The sequence below is a fragment of the Asparagus officinalis genome, chromosome 4, assembly GCF_001876935.1.
Source record: "Asparagus officinalis chromosome 4, Aspof.V1, whole genome shotgun sequence".
In the NCBI taxonomy this organism is placed as follows: Eukaryota; Viridiplantae; Streptophyta; class Magnoliopsida; order Asparagales; family Asparagaceae; genus Asparagus; species Asparagus officinalis.
Window position 1 is genome coordinate 42030972 of NC_033797.1, and position 20610 is coordinate 42051581.

Sequence of the window (20610 nt, forward strand, 5' to 3'; positions counted from 1 at the left end):
TTAAGAAGCAGAAAGTCCTTAAATAAGGTCTGGTTTGAATTAGTGTATCTCTCTCAGTCAAGAAAACTTACTTCTCTGTCCTTTTATTTACTTATTTTTACTGTTTTGAAAGTCAATGTATTCTCAGCTATCCATTTGATCAAGTCAGTATCTTAGGACTATGCTGAATGCTTTATCAACAAATACCTAGCTGTTACATATCCAGTAGTGTCCACTGCATATCTGCATGTTTTAATATTTCCAGTGACTTTTTGGCGACTTTCCAATGCATAAAGTTAATATATTATTTGCTGCTGTATATATTGTTTGCTTTCTTTATAGTTTTTGGTACTATTGGTTTAACTTCGTAGCAGTATTATTAGTCAAACTTATAGGTCATATTTGCAAACCTAGTAATATATATGCTACCTTTGTACTTCTGTGAGATAGCTGCTTGATCTTTTAATCACATTTTATCAGGTCTTATCACTCTGCATTTGCCTTTTCCTTTTGCCAGATCTGCTGGAAGAGCATTGGAAGAAAGGACACCAGCTAAAAAAGCAAACACTGCCAGTTCTTCTAGCGGTGCTCGACATGGTATGCCACTAAAATACAGTTCCTTCTAATGAAATGAGTGAATTAACTGGATATCTGAACTATCTATTTTGATATGTTGTATCATATTATTTTCAGTTTTCTCTCTCTTTTCTTTTATCAGCAATAGGATTCCTATACCTGACTGTCATAATGTCATTCTCATGAACATTTACCCTTTCAACCTTCTCTTCATAATCCTCATCAAGAGTCTTGCTGCTAGTGATTTGCTGCTTTTTAGTGCGGGTTATATCAAGAATTATTCACGATTTGGGAGGTGAGGGGGAAGAGAATGATAGAAAATTACAGGAAAATTTGGAATAAACATAGAAGTAGCGAAGAGACTTTAATACTTATTATTAGTTGTATTAATTTAATATCCATTAACCCAGATAAGATTCATTGCTTTGATAGAAGAGGGCCTGTTAGAGCAAATGAAATAATTCTTAACAATTATTATTATTAAATATGAATAGGATCAATATGATTCTTTTTTGGATATTTCTACAAAAAATCAAACCAATCTTATAAGTATTTAGGCCTTCAGAATATTTCTATATACATTCCATACACTTAGAGTCCCTCTATAATTTAAATCGGTGCATTAATATAATTGGACAATCAGATGGATTATTTGATATTAATAGGATTGATTTGATTGTTTAAAATTTGAATGGAATTAGATTTAGATCGATTCAGTGTCTGGTCTTTTCGCTTTCAAGCTACACTTTAGTTAAATTTATGAGGTTCCATTGAATTAAAACTTTTAGATTCATGAGAAATGTGGTGTATTAAAGTTATTTTACGTTATTTTAGCCATCCATTTAAGTTTTCTTGGATATTGTAAGTTTCTAAATTGATGCCTGATTGCCTTCCCTGTCCCAGAATCCCAATTTAATCTTGATTCTATTTTTTTATTAACATATTTCACTTGTAATTTGGTCGTCTCAATTATACATTTTCATTGATGAGGCTCTATTTTATTTTTCAAAGCTTATATTATTTATTTAAGACTATATAATCATTATGAGACGTGCCTTTTCTGGTTGTTGGGTAGAAATACATGTTCTTTATAAAGAAGGTAAGGAAAAAATTTAATATTTCGAACTAGCTGATAAGTGGATATGTATAGGGCTGGCTATATTTCTTAACATTTGAAAGGAATTAGATTGATAATTTTGGATAAGTATTTCACTGTATTATTTATTTATTTATTTTCTTTATGTACAAACAAAAAATTTTCATCTCTAACCTATAACTTTTCATATGTTAGATATATCTGAAAGAGCTATGTAAGAAGGAAAAGATAGGAATAGTTGCTTGGTTTTTAAGGGCATTTATAGACATATCATGAACTTCTCTAATTCTTGAGTATGACTAAAAGGCCCATGTAGGAAGGACGTTTGGCCTGGGGGTTGGGGATGGGGAAGGGTAAGCCCTAAAGTATTTGATTCTAGTTTGTAGGTGTATTATAGATGTATTATCTCCTGGAGAGCTGATGTAGATGATATTTAACAGTGTGCTTTTGGGACCTAAGAAATATATTTTTTCCTACATGAGAAGCTGAAATTACACATCCTAAAAGGAAAAGGATAAAATAAATTGCAGCCCCTATTAGTTGCAGGATAATCTGACCACGGAGAAAATTTGTGATGAATGTATTTTGGTTCTCTTTTGTTTTTATTACCTGCTTTGACGAGGTGATTCATCCTTGTTCAGAAGGATCCTCAGCGACTGAATTCACTGAGAAGAAACTTCAGTCTATGACTGTCGAGCGATTGCGGTTACAATTAAGGGAGAGAGGCCTTTCACCAAAAGGAAAGAAGGTGAGAATTTATTAATATTCTTTGCTATTCTGTTTTTTCATCATCATCATCGTTGTCGTCGTCATCATTCAAAATTTTTCTAATCATATCACCATTACCATAACTAATTATTTGAAAATTGTCTTTTACCAAAAAGATTGGGTTAGCTCCAAAATTGGAAGGCTCCTGTGGATATTTACAAATCTGTCTAGCTGATGTCAAAATTATAGACCTTTTAATATTTCCCTTAGTATTAACCAAGTAAAATATATATGAGAGACAAAGTTCTCTTTACACATCTTAGGCTAGCTGCTGCTATGCAACCTTTTTACACCTACAAGGACTAGAGGCCTTTCACCAAAATGAGAATTTATTATTGCTTCTTTGTTATTCTATTATTTCATCATTATTTCCATCCAAATCTTTTTCCATCATATTGCACGAGTATCATATCCAATTATCTGGAAAAAATGTCATTTTCCATCACTGTTTGGTCTGCTGTGGAATGCAACTGCAAAATTGGAAGGCTCCAAGGGAGATTGACAAATCGATAAGGCTGATTGTCTACCTAATGTTAAAATTTTAAAATTGTCAAATCTTTTTAACTTGTCCCAGAATATCAGCCAAGAAAAATATAGATGAAGGACAAAGTTCTCTTTACACCCATTATTAGACATATTGCTGTTTAGAAACCTTATTGATTGTGTTTCCCTAACATGCAGCATAGGAACGAACTCTCTGAAATATTCTTGGTTAATAAATTATGCACTAAAAGGCATAAATGTTAAAATTTGCTAGTTAGACTATCTTCGTTTTTGATTCATGACGGAAGCCCAAAAGACAAATGAGAACACTATCCCATATGTTTATTTTTGGTTTCATGTTGCTAATAATGTTTATTTGTTACACGAACAAACGCAAGCCTTTTAACTAATTATGTGAAACCCGATGAAATATCGCAGAAGTTAATTAGATATCAGTCTGGGTTGCACTCTGAATTTTCTTTTATTTTGGATCTTTGTGAGGTCTGTATTAAGAATTGCTTGGACGGTTGGGTTGAAAATCCCTTGGATTTTCTTTGGAACGTGAATCCTTTGTATTGCACAAGTATTCCTTTGGCCTAAACTCCTTAGGATTAAAACCCAGGTTTTTTGCGGGTGCCTGATTAACTCCCCTACGAGGTGTTAATTTCACTCCACACAGTAATTTTGGATTGTAATTTTTTGGGTTTTAGTCAAAAATTGATATCCAAATAACATAGGTCATCGAATTTCTCAAATTCATGGGATAAAATGGAATCTTAGGTCAGAATCTTAGTATCAAGTGTATTTAAACATGCCCTAGATTATACCTTTGTGTTTGTTTACTTAACTTTTAACTATACGTCTGTCATGTTTTTAATTAGCATGAAAAAAAGAAAAGAAAAGAAAACCATGATGATGATGTATCACTTTCTAGCATGTTTGCAACTTCTTGTAGAATATTTTGTATTTAGTTTAAAAGGGATCATTAGATAATTGCTCTTTATGTTAAGTAGTTTTGTTGGCCCTTTCAGTTTCCTTTGGAACCTAGAAACTAATATAAACCTTACTCCACTGAAGTGATCCGTTTATCTTATGATACCGATCTTGCAAACTTAAAGGACAATTCAGATGTTTCATTTTTCGGTTTAGTTCAACTGGAATACTGTATGCGGCTGTCTCACTTCTAGTTGCATTTGTTCCGTAGAAAGGTTAAATGGACAGTTTGTTTTTCGCTATTACAGGATGAACTAATTTCGCGTTTGAGAGATGCATCGTAGTCGGATATAATCAGCCATCAAGCTTATGTTTGAGGACGTCGGAGCTCTCTTTCAAAAACAGAATACAAAGTTGGGGGGGCTCCAACTGTAACTTAAATGTAAGAGACCGAAAACAGAGAAGTTACTTTTGTTACCAAGCTCAAGCTCCATGGGCTGCAAGATACTTGTGATGTTTTTAGGTGTATGTTATCGGTTGTTATCATGTGTAACTTAAGTTTGTGTCAAACTCCTGTCACCTTAGAATCAAACCTTTTTGCAGACATTGATCTTTTTGATCGCTGAAAACAAAGAAGTTCCTTTGTCACCAAATTTAAGCTCTGGGGACGCTACATACTTGTCATTCTCTTTAGGTGTATGCTATCCCTAGATATCATGCGTAATCTCAATGAATGTCAAACAGTCTGTACATCTATTAATATTATCATGATTAGGGTGTTTTAAAAAAAAATATATATATTCAAAAATTATTTCTAAACAATCGGGTTAAAATTTATCCATGGTAGATGATAAGTATTATTGCATTAACGTTGCTAGTCAGAAGTGTTGTTTTTTAAAGTTTCGATTTTTTTAGGGAAAATTTGTAAAATAGGCCATTTTTATGAAATATATAGCGAAATAGACCACTTTGTAAAATAATTAGCAAAATAGACCTCTTTTGAAAAAAAGAGTTCGATTTTGAAAAACAATGCTCAGAAAACATACGGGACTACTAGCCCCGTATGTTTAGAGCTAACTAATCACGGATTAGTGACTCAGAAAACATACGAGACTAGTAGTCCCGTATGTTTTCTGAGTAGAAAATTTTACTAATCCGTGATTAAAACATACGGGACTACTAGTCCCGTATGTTTTCTGAGCTCTTTTGTAAAATAGACCTCTTTTTGGCATGTTGGTCAAAAAAAGATCTATTTTGCTAAATAATTAGCAAAAACGGTCTATTTTGCAAATTTTCCCTTTTTTTAATACTCTTGACTTGGCAATCCGAGATAATTAACTTTCTAATTATAAACATCGGGGATTATCAACCTTGGGTTAGTTACAAGCATTTGAGAGAGAGGAAATGTAAAGGAGTCGTGGAATGCAAAGTTAAAAGTGTTTTTTTTTTCTTTCTTTTTTCTTCTTCTAGATGGTTGGAAATTATCACTTGAGTAGAAAATTTTACTAATCCGTGATTAAAACATACGGGACTACTAGTCCCGTATGTTTTCTGAGCTCTTTTGTAAAATAGACCTCTTTTTGGCATGTTGGTCAAAAAAAGATCTATTTTGCTAAATAATTAGCAAAAACGGTCTATTTTGCAAATTTTCCCTTTTTTTAATACTCTTGACTTGGCAATCCGAGATAATTAACTTTCTAATTATAAACATCGGGGATTATCAACCTTGGGTTAGTTACAAGCATTTGAGAGAGAGGAAATGTAAAGGAGTCGTGGAATGCAAAGTTAAAAGTGTTTTTTTTTTCTTTCTTTTTTCTTCTTCTAGATGGTTGGAAATTATCACTTTCTAATGTGTCTTTCTATTTTCGCACTTTTAAGCTTTCCAATTCCAAGCAGCTCTCATATCGCATTAAAATATACTACGAACAAAGTTAATACTAGAAAGCGACTTGCTTCTCATTCAAATATCAATTCTTTTATTCATGACAATAACTTCTTTGAATCAAAAAATGATGTCAGTGATCATAAAAAGCTTTTTTCATATTTCACAAAATTTATACACCAAGAAACCCATTAGTAGACAACAACTTAATGATCCGTGTTTGTTTGGCATCCCTAGATTATTAAAACTCTTAATTAACAACTAGCGTACTTTCGATCAAGATGCAAACATGGCTGAAAGTTGGTCAGTTTTAATTAGTAAATAGGAAGTTGATCAGTTCTTATATTTAAATCAAAAATATTTTTTTTAAACATGCATTTGGTTAAATTGAAAAGCCCCTCTATGCTTTCTGTGATTGATAGAACTCACTTGAGGTTTCAAAACTACGTAACGTCTACCTTTTTTGTTTAAATTTCAATAAAATTGTATTGAATGAAACCAGTAAGATCATTTGATAAATAATAATATTTACTTCCGTATATATACATATATACATACACAATTATTATGTTAGAAATTGATGACTATTAGATTAAATATTGGAAAACGAGAGAATGAAAAGAGGAAATGCCAGGTTTAAAAATTTAGAGGGGTTTCTCATCGTTCTTATCACCGAGGATATTTTTTATAAGTTACCCAATTTCTTTTTAAAATGTTTAATATTTGGCACCAAGATATTGAGTTAATAGTACAGATTTGAGACCAATTGCCCGTGGTTTCTCGGAGATGACGATAGGGGCTAAATATCGGAAACCCCCCTCACCCTCTTAACTGTGGGCGATTATCAACAAACCCTCCATAACTTCGAAAATAATAAGAAAAACCTTTACTTTTAATGTTTTATTAGAAAACCCTCCTTAACTTTGAGATTTGATCAGCAAACCCCCCTAATTCAGGGTGGTTTCCTAATAAAAATCACAAAATTAGGTGGAGCATCTTGTTTCAGCGCCCACGGTTTCTATGCGTAGGCTATTGGAAGACAAATAAGCACATCGTTTTTAGGGCTACATGATGACAAATAAGCACATCGTTTAGTGAACATCCACTGAGACCCACACTAGTCACTTTGTCTCTTTATAAAGCTACTACCGCATAAACAATTCGAAAAATTCCTCAAAGACCCAAAATATGTGATTAATAGAGGGGATAAGTGAGGTGTCTCCCTCCTATTGGATAATGAGTTGACCATCATTAATGATGGCCAACTTATTATCTAATAGGAGGGAGACACCTCACTTGTCCCCTCTATTGGTCCTATATTTTGGGTCCCTGTAGCAAAGCTCAAACAATTCTCATTTTCATCTTCACGAACAAGCCCTAAAGTAAGATGACATTGAAAATAAAATTAAAAGTCGTGATGATCCTCCATAGTTTATTCACATTTTTTTTTGGGTTAGTTCAAACAATCATGAGATGATTCGATGTTTGGAGATAAATTAATTTAGTTGTGAGACGATTAACGTTTCGAGATAAATTAACTTAGTAAATGTCTATCTCATAAAATCTCCTAGGATTATTTATTTAGGGAGATTTTTTTTAAAAGAGACCGTTTTTAATAAAAAAAGTAAAATGGACCCTTTTGTGAATTAATTATCAGAAGTTCTTTTCTGTCACGTCATCGCAGCTAGCGAAAAAAAGGTCGATTTCACAAAATATAATCTTCAAAACACAAGAGACTAGTAGTCCAGTGTATTTAGATATCGTTAATTAAGAGCTAATATTATTCTTTTAATATACACGAGACTACTAACCGACGATTAGTGACTGCTAAATACACGAGACTATTAGTCATGTGTATTTTAAATATTATATTTTACAAATCTGACCTCTTTTTGGCCAGCCGCAATGGCATGGCCAGAAAAGATGTTGATTTTGTTAATTAATTCACAAAAGACGATTTTGCTAATAACTTTTAAAACCAACCTTTTTTAAAATCTCTCCTTTATTTAAATATTGTAACAACTTTACAAAAGGAGTACATTGAATATCAATTTCTAAAGGGGGAAAAAAATTATTGCACTCTTATATTCAACGGTGAAAAATCTTGTGTTGAATTATCATATTGGTATTTTCGTACACCTCTCTTACTACTTTGGCAATTTTTTCTAGTTTCAGCAATGTTTCGATTTCTTTCTAAGCAAAATATACAATTAAGATTCAAAACTTTGCCGACTATTAAAAAAAGATTTAAAAATCTCACATGATACTATTAGTCATTAGTGCTTTTTATTCACGAGGAAAGTGTCTGGAAATTATTTGACATATAAATATAATAACTATGCTCTAGTACGTGAAAATAAATTTTGGGACGAAATGTAGAGGGCATGATATTACCTCAAAATATAGTATAGATAAAGCTTCAAAGGTCAAAATCTGCTAGGGAAAAGAGGCTTCATTGCTTGTGAGGTCAAAATCTACTAGGGAAAACAGGCTTCATGGTTTTTTTCCGTCGACCGATAAGTTGTGGGTCTAATTACACATCTGGCTAAAAAAAACCAAAATTTCGATAGAGCTTCAAAAAATACTTTAAAAAGATACCAATCTGATAATTTAGCCTATTTAAAAGCATAAACTAAAATTCATATTGAAAAGAGGAGAATATCACGTGAAAAGCACGTGCTGCACCACGGCCCTCAGCTATCCACGATAAAATCAAGGCTTGGACCCAAAAATTAAAGCAATCGATGAACTTCTCCTCGTTTCTTGATTAATTCTTTTAAAAAAAAGAGAGAAAATAAAAAGAAAATAAAAATGCCAGGGTTGAGAGGTCCCTCCGATTACTCGCAAGAACCAGCTCGCCACCCCGCTCTCATAATTAATTCCAAGGTATTGCTCCAATTTTATATTTTGTTTCGATTATTTCCTACTCATGTTGTGTAATTCCTTTGAACTGGGTAGTTCTTTGATTATAATATTATGAACTCTTTTCTGCAAAATTGCAATTTCATATCAATTTTAGAAGTAATTGGAGTGCAAATATAAAGGGAAATTCGATTTGGACGAAAGATTCCTTTTATTCGACCTTTCATAATCCTATTATTATTTAATTTTGAACTTTTTAGCCAAAAACTTTGCTCTATAACTTGCATTTGAATAGTATATTCATTTAATTCTCTGGAAAAAGAAAGCAAGCCCCTTTATCACCGAATGATCTTGGTCCTGCAAAATTGTATGAATTTGCATCATCAATTAAGATAGTTAAATACTTGGTCTCGTTTTAGAGTTTCATGGCCAAGTCCTTTGAAGTTTTTTTTTTTTGCAAGTCGATTCAAACTGTAGTTTATGACCTGTTTGTCTAGGAAATGGACCTATATAGAAAACTAGGATTGGGATGTAAACAATGGCAGATTCAGAAAATTTTTCTTGGGGGCCGGAGAACGAGTATCTATTTCTGAAAAATAAAAATATAATATTATAAAACTATAGTATCTAATGGCAATGCACTCGGTACACTTTTGATGGGCTAATTCAATTTGCTACTCACTTATTTAGTGTTTTTAGATAGATTGGGGTGCAAATTTTTACAATTTATAGAGAGCATATTGTAAATATCACAAGGACTTGTATGCAATTTCCAAATTTGTAGGGGTGCAACTGCACCACGACACTTGAAGCTAAATCTCTTTTTTCATTACATTTTCTAATGAGAAACATAAAATAAAAGCACTCTCTTTTTTTTTAATTACATTTTCTGGAGTTAAGAGAAATTCATTCTAAATGAATAAACTGTGTTAGGCCCAAACTTTTAAGACTAGATACCTGCACTTTACTAGACTATGGTTCATAGCTAAATAAAACATCAGTATGGTATTCTGGACTTAAAAGTGAATTACTACAGTCAAGAAAACTTAGCTCCATAACCAAATAAGACAGCAGACATTTCTATGCGCTGTTTATGAAGACTTCAATCAGTATTTTGCTTCAAACCCTGTCTTATCTGTCTGCTTCGGAGAGGCATGATAGTAGTGGTACAGTATTTCTTTTTCCGAGTCGTGTAATCTTTGTGGTTATTGTTGCACTATTGATGAGTGACATCCAAAGTATATACTGACTTTTTTATTTAAGGGTATGTGACCCTTTTTTCGTCAGTTTCAGTGCAATAATTATTCTACAACGTGGAATTTCTGTATTATTAATTATGTCTTTTCTTTCTTCTCCAGCCCTTCTCCAGCTTGAATAGAAGAATAACTGTACTTGTAGTGATGTAATTATCTTCAGATGTTTGTCCCCCATTTCATTTCTGAATATAATATAACTGATTTTTCATTATTCATATTTTACCTTATCCTTTGCATAACATTTATACTTGAAATCATGGGTCGTCTGACTATTTACTTGTGTAGCAACCATTCAATGCAGAACCTCATCGTTCAGCTTTGGTTGCCTCGTATATTACACCTGTGGATTTCTTTTACAAGAGAAATCATGGGCCAATTCCAGTTGTTGATGATATTGAGAGGTCATTATTCTTCCATTTCCGTAGTTAAATTTGCTTTCAAATTCATGGGAACTTCTGTAATTGGAACTTTTTTTTTGGCGGAGCAGGTATCGTGTCACGATTGAGGGTTTGGTGGAGAAGCCAGTGCAACTGTCTATGAGTGAAATTAGGTAAACCTATAAACCGTTGACATGCTATATCCTACATACTCCTCTAGCACAAACATGGAACTGACTTATTATATCGATTGCAGGAAACTCCCCAAATATACCGTGGCTGCAACTTTACAGGTAAGATTGCATACGTTAGACTTTCTTTTTCAGTATCTATTTGTCATGTATTCAAGTTTTTTTAATGAATGTGCTTGAGTTTTCATTAGCCTTGATCTCTGATTGATTCTTATTGAGTGGATTATGATGAGAATAGTTTATTGGTACGAAACTTGCAAGCAATTCAGTGTGCAGGTAATAGAAGGACAGCAATGAGCAAAGCACGGACAGTTAAAGGTGTCGGTTGGGATGTTGCTGCTCTTGGAAATGGTAAGTATCTAATTACAAATTTTGTCTAGTATGCGTCATAATTTAGTGCACGTTATTTATATTCTGATACACATTTCAAAAGATGCTTGCATTATTGCAACCTATTTTGAGCTTCTGCAACTCCTAACTTCGAGAAGTTGAAAACATTTAATAATTCTTTGCAAGTTTGGTGGATTCTCCTAGAGAAAGTATTTGTATGGAAAATGTTTAATGACAGCATGTTAATCTTGAAATCTAGTTATCTAGGTTACAAGGCAACAACCTCTAGAAAAATGTTACTTATATGTTTTCATTTATGCGTAGATACTTGTTTTTTTAATGTGGATCTCGCATGTTATTGTCTACTCCACAAATATTATAGATGTTATGACTGTAGGATTCCTTCTCTTGCTCATTTTGCTTGTTCCTTAAGCATGATAACTGTTAGTTATTGGATTGAGCTTATATTATTAAAATTTTCAAAGTTTTCCATTAAATATCTCTTAAGAAGGAACTAAAAAAAATGTTTTGGTTTGGTTTCTTCTGGTTCTTTAACTGCAACAGTTATGATTTAAGAATATTAAGACATCCCTCTTAACTAGAAAGCTGCGGGGAAGCTTTAGATTCCGAAGGCTTTAAGTCAGTAACATAAACTAGAACATTTGAATGTCACTTCAAAAAACTGATAAGAAGATCTGATATATGGTTAAAACTAATGACCAACGCAACAAAGAGTGTCTATAAGTGACTATTTTAGGCTTGACAATGGGAAGTATGGTCTTTAGAAGTAATGAGTGCTATTGGAAATGAAGAAGTACTTCTGAAGTGAAAAAAAGCAAAAAGTATCATGTATGGAGGTGAAGATTTGGTTGGTTCGGTTTAGTTTTATTGGAGAGTAGAAACCAAATCAATTACTATTTACAGGAAGAACTTTAGATGATTTGATTTGGTTAGTTGGGGTCATTTTTTTGCTTTTGTTCTTGGATAATTGAGAAATTGAGTGAGATAACAGGAAGAAGAGGATGAGAGGCTTAAAATATTGGTCTTCAAAATCTTCAACAAAGCAACAAATTGCTTAGGGTGAAATTCATCCAGAGATAGTATAAAAAACCTACACTTGGTAACAAATTGGAATTTGATACCACTATCGGCAAAAACCCTACAGCTTAACAACTAGCAAATTTCCAGTCATCAAAATGAGCAAAAACCTTACTTAAAAACTACTTCTTTGGTAGTGAATTAAATGAGACCTAAAGGGCTGAAAACTGCCCCAAAAGAAAGACCTTCATCGCATCTGACAAGCCCAAAAAGAAGAGAGTAAACAGAGAAGTTAGAATTAACCCCTTTCCCCTTCGCTTCCTTAACACCCCAAAACCCCAAACCTCAGCCAAATCAAGCAGATGAAAAAGAAGTTTTCTGTATGAACTATCTGGCACATAATTCTCGTGCCCTATAGAGCAGATAGTCAAAAATGACTGTCCCGCACTCTGACCTGTTCAAAATTGATGATTCCACAGCCCAGATAGCTCACCTAGTCACCTTCTTGTTGCATTCTAGAATAGATATACTGGTCTCTTGAGAAATTCATTTGTGATTACTGTTAATGTAATGTATGAATTTTCTACATTGCTACCCATGCAAAGTCCGCTTTGCCACCTCGTGTCTAGGATCACTATTGTCATTATCCACACATTTCACCCTAAGTTCTAGCTAAAGGCAAGATGGCTCTGCTGGTGAAGATATTGATGGAAAAAGACTGAAGAATTAAGGAAATGTGAAGAGAGGATCAAAGCTCTAGACCTATTCCTATCCTTATCTCTTTTTATATTTACATATTAACTGAAAGTATCCCCACCTGACATGGGAAAAAGGAAAAAGAGAAGTTTGACTCAAACAGATAATATTTTACTTTAATCAGTTGCTTTCTCATATTTAAGCTTGCAGTTGTGCTATAATTTGTGAAATATATGTTCTTTTAATAAGGCATAGACACAAGATTTATGAGGCTGGCTATCCCCAGGCACAACTTTATCCTGTAGTTTCAATGGCTGTGCTTTAGCTATAATTTCCTGATTGGCTTCTTTCAGCAACTTGGGGAGGAGCGAAATTATCAGATGTACTTGAGATTGTTGGGATATCTAAGCTTACTTCAGTCTCATCATTGGGAGGGAAGCATGTTGAATTTGTTAGTGTTGACAAGTGTAAGGTGAGTACTGGTCTATACTGTTGTGAAAGCTTATTCCATGTCAGGCAAGGTGATTCCATTATTCTTCCTAGAGCCTATGAAGACCATGAGTAACGTTGTTTTCTAATTTTCTTTGCGGGATTTGAAAAACATTAGGAGGAAAAAGGTGGCCCTTATAAGGCATCAATTCCATTAAGGCAGGCTACAAATCCTGATGCTGATGTCCTACTTGCATATGAAATGAATGGAGAGGTAAAAATGCATTTTCTTTTTGTTTCTGCCTATGTGCTCAGAATAAAATGTAGTTTCTTCTAACCTGCACATAAGCACAATTTATGTTGTGAATGCCATACTTGCATTGTTACTTGATGTTAGCTCACCTTTTCGGCATGCCTTGGTTCCTCAATCATTTGAACTGGACAATGTTGCTTCATTCTTATAAGAATTGTCATGCTCGTATGGAATACATATTTTCTCAGTGAGTTCCATTTCCCTCTTCTAATGCATGTTTGAGCTATATTTTTATCTATGCAATAGCTGAAGGTTTCTGGAAAGAGCCTCTTCGCATGCGGCGGTAAGGCTGCATACATCTGACCCTCCCTACCTCCCTAGAGCCCACAATGGTGGAAGCCTTTTGCATTGGGTTACCCTACCCCCAATAGCTGAAGGTTATATGTATATTTGACTTCACGCTTGAAGAAACCAAGCGATACAAAAAAAATGTGCAAACTTTTTTTATTTACATTTAGATATATGGTTTTCCTACAAAATGGTGCTAAACAAAAGGAAATAAGGGTCCAGGGAACTGTTAGATGTTCTATGTGCAGAGAAAGGGCATCAGCTTAGTTGGTTACAACCCTCATTGATGTGGGGGGTTTCCTAGGCTAGGCAGGCACTTATTTTGCACTACTTTTGTGTGTGTGACGTGTTTTTTTTAATGAGCAAGACCGCGCGGCTCCCCTCCTCTTTTTTTTCTTATGATCAAAAGAGTCATCAATTCTTTCTCTCATCATACTTTTATTCCCTCTTGTGTTGATTTCATTTTCTTGTCCTATTGTCCGAGTGCCATGTTACCTAGTCTTTCCTTTTTCTTGCCTTATGCAAGTAGCCAAGTACCAAGCACTTGTAGAGGTCAGAATTATTCATCTTATTGTCATTATTATTAGTTTTGATATTTATCCTTTGTTTTTCTCAAACAATGTAAATGGTGTGAAAGGCGTGTGTATGAAGATAATTTTATTGTTTTTTGGGGTATGCAATTTTGAAAGTCCGTCACAGAAATCATGGTACCGACAAGGTTGGTTCATTATTTGTCTAGGAAAAGGTAATCCCTACAATAAAGATGACAAGCACTATAGACAGCTTTTTGGGAGATGAAAAGAGTCCAGACAGGTGACTGCATAATGGGGCCTATTGATCATACATCCTAAATTAACACCTGTATTCTTATTTGTAAACAGAATAGCCCCATTCTCAATTGTAAATTACACTTTTACATCAATGAACAGATATTGATGATTGAAAACAATTAAAAGTATAGTAGTTAATATGATTCTCTTTCCTGTGAAGCAAAGCGTTTCAGGGGTTACAGAATCTTTGGCTTTTAGGACCTAAGGCTCTAGATGTCACTTTCCAGAATGGAGGTACAATGACCGACTAACGACTTTGGGGGATGCAAAAGAAGTAAATAGGAGAGTAGATAGAATGGCTTTCTTTCCTGCGTTTGAGATTTTCCAGGGTCTTAGAGGGCCTAAGCATCTATTCCATTGTTCTTTAAAGAGTTTGATCCCCATCGTTTTTCAGTGATCCTTTATACGTAATCCGAAAAGATATTGTCCAAGAAATTTTCTTTGTTCTTTACTATGACGTTATCTAATAATTTGAAACTTATGAATTGTATGCTTGGTTTAAATTAATTTTGTAGTTTATGATTTAAATATCCGTTTTTAACGGTTAGACTATTTCACCTAGAAATTAGGTAACTAATGGCATATGTTGATTAGTTTTACCCCTGAGATTTTTTATTCTTTTGAGAGCATTAATATACAGCAAAGGCATCTACCTTCTGAACTAAAAACATAACCTGAAAGTATATAGTTCATTATTGTATGGGTTGTTTAGATCAGAAATTTAATTTTGTTAAGTTACATAATGATTTTTTTGATTATGGTACTGTTCAAACGTTCGTTAGTTATTATGCATCTATGGATTAATCCACATTTGCTTCTTGCTCTTAGAACTGGAATCTCTCAACATTGTTCTTTTGGATCCACGTCCATGTACTAGCAAGTGACAACTTGAGCTGTCTTTTTCATGTTAGATTGTTATATTAGCTAAGACAGTGGTTTATTTATGTCAAATGGAAGTTTTTATGTTTTCATGTGATTTCTAAGCTTTATGTAGTCCGAGTGGTACTAAACACCTTCTCATTAAATTTTTGGAAGGTTGATTCCTGGTGAGTACATCACATTTTTCTTACTGGACACAATTATGACAAATGACAATATGCTAGAAGCTTGTTTATACTCACGTTATAGAACTCAAACAGAAATGCATAGTCTTAACCAAATACAAAACTCAACCTTCATGGGAAGAATGCTATTTTGCTATCTGCACAAGGCCTCAGTTCCCATCTTATGGTCATTCATCCGAGATTTGTCTAATTAAGACCGTGTTACCTATCCTGTATCCCACGCATCATCTTTTTTTTTTCCTTTTCTAAATTGATTAATTCTAGAATCATCTATATTTCTTGTATAATAACTCCTTTCAGAATATTTCTTGTAGAATTTCACAATCCTTTTTGGGTTGGGATTATATCTTTCTTCTCTTGCTCTTTTTCTGTCCATGCCTTTTTTCTACCTTGGTTTTTTTTTTATGGTTCAGAGGTCAGAACATATAGCTAAATAAGTTTATACACTGTTTTGCAATTATAGTTCGACTTTTTGTTGCCTTTCTTTTATTGTATATTGAGGTTTTTGGGCTATGCAACAATGGTTTTGTCCACTGAATCTCAACTTTTCCTCAGTATATGTTATTGTCATGGTTTATCTTTTATTATTGAGCATTACATGACAGATCTTGTTTATCCTCTTATGTTTGTTGTCTTGGTCACATGGTAGATCATCAACCGTGACCATGGATATCCATTACGTGTGATTGTTCCTGGTGTTATTGGTGCCCGATCTGTTAAGTGGCTGGATAGCATTTCTGTAATCAAAGAAGAATGTCAGGTGTTGAAATTCTTGAGATTTTATTTTCACTTTTCTGCCATACTTTTTGAAATTTATTGTCTAACTTTCTTCTTTTTTAACAGGGCTTTTTTATGCAAAAGGACTACAAGATGTTTCCACCCTCAGTTAATTGGGACAATATCAATTGGTCAAGTAGGAAGGCACAGATGGATTTTCCAGTGCAGGTATGAATTATATCATATCAGGTGACATTGTGCTTTCTCATCAGTGGTGTAATTCATTTACAGGAAGAGAAGGTTCAGATTTAAGCAAAACACTCGCACAAACTTGAAAAACTAAAAGAAACAAATAAGTAATAAAGATGTTCAAATGATCTAACCAATGTATTATCTTATAATAATCATGCCCAAGCTCTTCTCTGAATCTCTGCAATAATCAAAGACGATGTTTCTGGTTAACCATCAAATTATTACTGTGTTTGTTGGAGAGCATTCTCTTGAGAGTAAACTTCAGGACATATAATGCTTGTGTTTATGCAATTGTTTGATATTCTTTGATATTCTCACAATCTATAGCTCTTTAATACAGATGTTTATCACATACCAGTTTTTCTCCAGTAAAGTTATGAAGATATTTACCGAAGAAATATAATTTGTTTGAATTGTCATATAATTTGGATATGAAATTCTAGTTTTTGAAGGTGTGAGACCTCAATTGGTGTAAAGTCATTTCCCGATCTGAGACCAAGTTACAGTTGCAATTAGTGTGAAGTCAGAGGAGAGATTCCAAAAAAAAATGAAAAATAAAACCCTGAACCTAATTTTCGTTCATCTTCCTCTCTCAGCAGCTGCTGCCATCAGCCCGCCACTGTCTTGATCATACATTATAGTCATCAAACTACCCTGATGTTGGACCTTAATTCTGCAAGAATACATAATATATTCGTTATTCTACACAATGGAACTTCAATACATAATATTATCATCAGAGTGTATAGACTATCCATTTACGTTTCAATTGTTGAAAAGTAATTTGGTTAAGGACAAATTTTTAAAAAAGACCCTTTTTTAATATTAATAAGCAAAATCGACCGCTTACAATTTTATTCAGCAAAATCGACCGCACGGGACTGCTAGTCCCGTGCAGTTCTCCAAAAACCCCAAAAATCAACGATTTCCTCTCTCTCCCCCTGTCAGTCCCTCTCCCTCCCTCCTCCGCCCTCTCCCAAAAACACACCCTTCCCTTCGCTCCCCTCAAAAGCCACACCGCTCATCGAATCAAATATCTCCCTCTCCTCATAATTTACTTGGAGGAACATGACATCTGGGTTCATCTCAGCAAACTGACAAATCTGCCCCCCCAAAAAACAAACAATAAATACATAAATTCACAAACATTATAGGAGGGAGAATGATATTATCAGCAATTGAAAAGGGATTGATGAGTTTTGTACAGAGATTATACCTTTGGGTGAAGGGCTTTGCATCCTCCGCATCCAAGAGAGAAGAAATCTACAACCACGAGCTTGTCGCCTGCGGTCTGTAAAGAATCGACGAGATCTTGAGCTGATTCGATCTCCTTCATGTTTGGCTGCAACCCTTTCTTCCACCATCTCATAGCCTTTGGGAAGGCAAGAGTCATTTGCAAAATTTCATCCCCCTCCCCGTCGTCCACGGCATCCAGCTCTCCTAGGGCCTCTCCTTCGCCTTCTCCGCTGTCAGGTACGTCCGCTTCGACTAGGACCTCTCCACCGGCTAGTCATCCGGCCCCCGCCCCTGGCTCGGCCTCGACGGACTCGTTGTTTTTTGGGGACCGAGAGGGGGAGAGGGCGGAGGAGGGAGGAGAGGGAGAGGGACTGAGAGGGGGAGAGAGAGGAAATCATTGATTTTTGGGGTTTTTGGAGAACTGCACGGGATTAGTAGTCCCGTGCGGTCGATTTTGCTGAATAAAATTATAAACGGTCGATTTTGTTTATTAATATTAAAAAAGGGTCTTTTTTAAAAATTTGTCCTTTGGTTAAACTAACTTCTCATGATAAGGATTTTATTGTCAGTATTGGTGGCTTTGCTTACTGCTTAGTTTGTGGTTGAGCTGGACTTCTTCCGAGAGCATCATAGGGTGTGAGTACGAAAATTGCAACATGTTCAAATTAGAGATCCATGCACTTGAGTATGACCATGACTTTACACTATTTAGCAAGAACAAATAAAAGTATTTTATCCATGCATAAAAGTGGCCATGAAATCAAGTTTTACACTATTTAGCAACTTTACATATTTGTGGACACTGGCCACCTTGATGTTAGGGTAAGACGTGCAGGAAATTATTGATGTTTAGATGCTTAAAGGCGGAAGATCACGTTCAAGAGATTACAAATTTCAGTTTAGAGCGTGACTGGAAGTTCCACATCTTTGATGCTTATAAAAGAAGTGCAGCTGCGTGCGCGAACGCAAAACAGATGAAGAGAACGAGGCTTACTGATGCAGAACGGAAGAGACAGACTTTAAATTGAAAATAATCTGAAAATTTTGTCGAAATTTTCAGAATGAACAGCACCTGTGAACTGTAACTTTTCTCCTTTTTATATTTCTTATTGTAAGGTAAAAAGTAAATAAAGACAGATAAAAGATAATAGGTTAAACCGGATTTACTCACAGCGTCTAACAATTAGTTGAGCCGGTTTCACACACAGATGCTTAACCCTTTTGGCTTCACAGCAAGAAATAGTGGCTTCACGCTTTAGAAAAATCAGACAAGGTTTTCTTCAACTCTGATTTTCATAAATTCTTCATAATCTAAATACCGTGAAAGCATAATCAATATATCTAGGGTTTAGAATCCTATCTCTAATAAAATTCCAAATAGAAATGGACTTCCAATCCTAATACATATGCATTCCAATTAATCATAACTTGCTAAATTTAAATGCAATTAAACTCTATTTCAAATAATAAATCTAATCAATGATAAAAAACCAAATTTACCAATCCTAACTAGTTATTCCTTTCGATGAGGAGTCTTCAACCCAATTTGACTTTGGCCCTCAAATTGTCCTAAAATCACTGAGGCACTAATTTTCTTCTCAACCATGTTGATTGCATTAATGGATTCATCTGCAATGAAAAGGAAATTAAATCAAATAGGATGAAATAATAGATACATTGTTCTATATGACTTTTAAGTTATCCCCCTCGTTGTAATTGCTCAGGTTAATTACTGAAGTGCTCAGGTTAATTACTGAAGTTAGACCATGCGACATTGTTTGAGGCATTAGATATTTATTGTGTTAAAATTCTTTTTTTGTGGATAACAGGACATTATTGAAGCTTAAAGTTTGTGTAGAACAGCAAGGTTGGCTAATTCACGGTCATCAGATGTTGCATAGATGTCAATGTTTCTGTTCGAAATTTAAGGGTTTTAAACCCCACATGACATTACTTGATCTACATAAAATTCTTCAAAAAACTAAGTAGACAAGGGTATAAATGTTTACTTTGCTATCATTTATTGACATGTAATAAACTCTTTATTTTTTGAATTGACGAAATCTTCAGTTAATGACATAGTTTTTGTGGTGTTTTAGTGTGCTATTTGTTCCTTGGAGGATGAGAGTGTTGTTGATCAAGGAAAGGTTTGAAAAACTTTTACCAGAACCCATTTTGTTTGAATGCTAAATTAGATGCGACCTTATTATATATATTGTTGCATTTCAGGTTACTGTCAGTGGCTATGCCCTCTCTGGTGGTGGGCGAGGTATTGAGAGGGTGGATATATCTGTTGATGGGGGCAAGACTTGGGTGGAAGCAGATAGATATCAAAAGAGCAGTGTGCCGTATGCATCTGATGGCATAAATAGCGATAAGTGGGCTTGGGTCCTCTTTAAAGCTGTGGTTGATGTACCAGAAAATGCTGAGATAATTGCTAAAGCGGTTTGCCTTACTTTTCACTTCACCTTTGAGCTTGATTTTTCTCTGTTAATTTATATTTCAATAACTATAGCTAACGCTTGTCATGGTATCACTAATATCTATCCTCGTATATGAGGTTAAAGAGTTGAATTCATCACTACTGAACATGGGATCAGAATTATCCTTCTCTTTCGATGCACATATAATTAAGATTATAATTAAGATAGGATATTTTACATTTTGTGCATTGGTCCTTCATTTGCGATGTCAACAGAATATTTTATGTGGGGTATGCTTCTAATAAACTCAGAAACCCATTGTCAATTAACCTCTTCTGAAGAGGGGCATCAATCAAAAACAATCTAACTATCAGTATCACTAAAAATAACGTGACAAGATTATGAACTGTCTTAGTGGCCTGAAGTGTCTGAACTGGAAATCTTTTGATCATTGTACGCACGTGCGTGTGCATGGGCATCCATGCGTGTGTGTTCTCAAACTAAGGTTTGTGAAAATTTCCTTGTCAGACATCTTAGGAATCTTAGAATGGCTGACAACAAACTTCTCGAGAAACTTAGTTTGAGAACTGA

The 20610-nt window shown here is 34.4% G+C and overlaps 2 protein-coding genes across 2 annotated transcripts in view; both read left to right on the top strand.

Moving 5' to 3' along the window:
• LOC109838569 overlaps positions 1 to 4508 on the top strand; it is a gene marked incomplete at its 5' end in the record, with an annotated part of 7581 nt that extends 3073 nt beyond the window's left edge. The window contains 3 exons of the mRNA XM_020407006.1: positions 497 to 576; positions 2293 to 2399; positions 4144 to 4508. Coding sequence (XP_020262595.1) covers positions 497 to 576; positions 2293 to 2399; positions 4144 to 4179 — 223 coding nt within the window. The remainder of the gene's footprint in view (positions 1 to 496; positions 577 to 2292; positions 2400 to 4143) is intronic.
• Positions 8445 to 20610, top strand: part of LOC109837291 (sulfite oxidase) — a 21026-nt gene continuing 8860 nt past the window's right edge. Inside the window, exons 1-11 of the mRNA XM_020405472.1 lie at positions 8445 to 8603; positions 10121 to 10236; positions 10323 to 10385; positions 10469 to 10505; positions 10673 to 10754; positions 12821 to 12939; positions 13075 to 13170; positions 16041 to 16151; positions 16235 to 16336; positions 19696 to 19743; positions 19826 to 20041. Of these exons, the coding sequence (XP_020261061.1) occupies positions 8529 to 8603; positions 10121 to 10236; positions 10323 to 10385; positions 10469 to 10505; positions 10673 to 10754; positions 12821 to 12939; positions 13075 to 13170; positions 16041 to 16151; positions 16235 to 16336; positions 19696 to 19743; positions 19826 to 20041 (1065 nt within the window). The 5' untranslated portion in view covers positions 8445 to 8528. The remainder of the gene's footprint in view (positions 8604 to 10120; positions 10237 to 10322; positions 10386 to 10468; positions 10506 to 10672; positions 10755 to 12820; positions 12940 to 13074; positions 13171 to 16040; positions 16152 to 16234; positions 16337 to 19695; positions 19744 to 19825; positions 20042 to 20610) is intronic.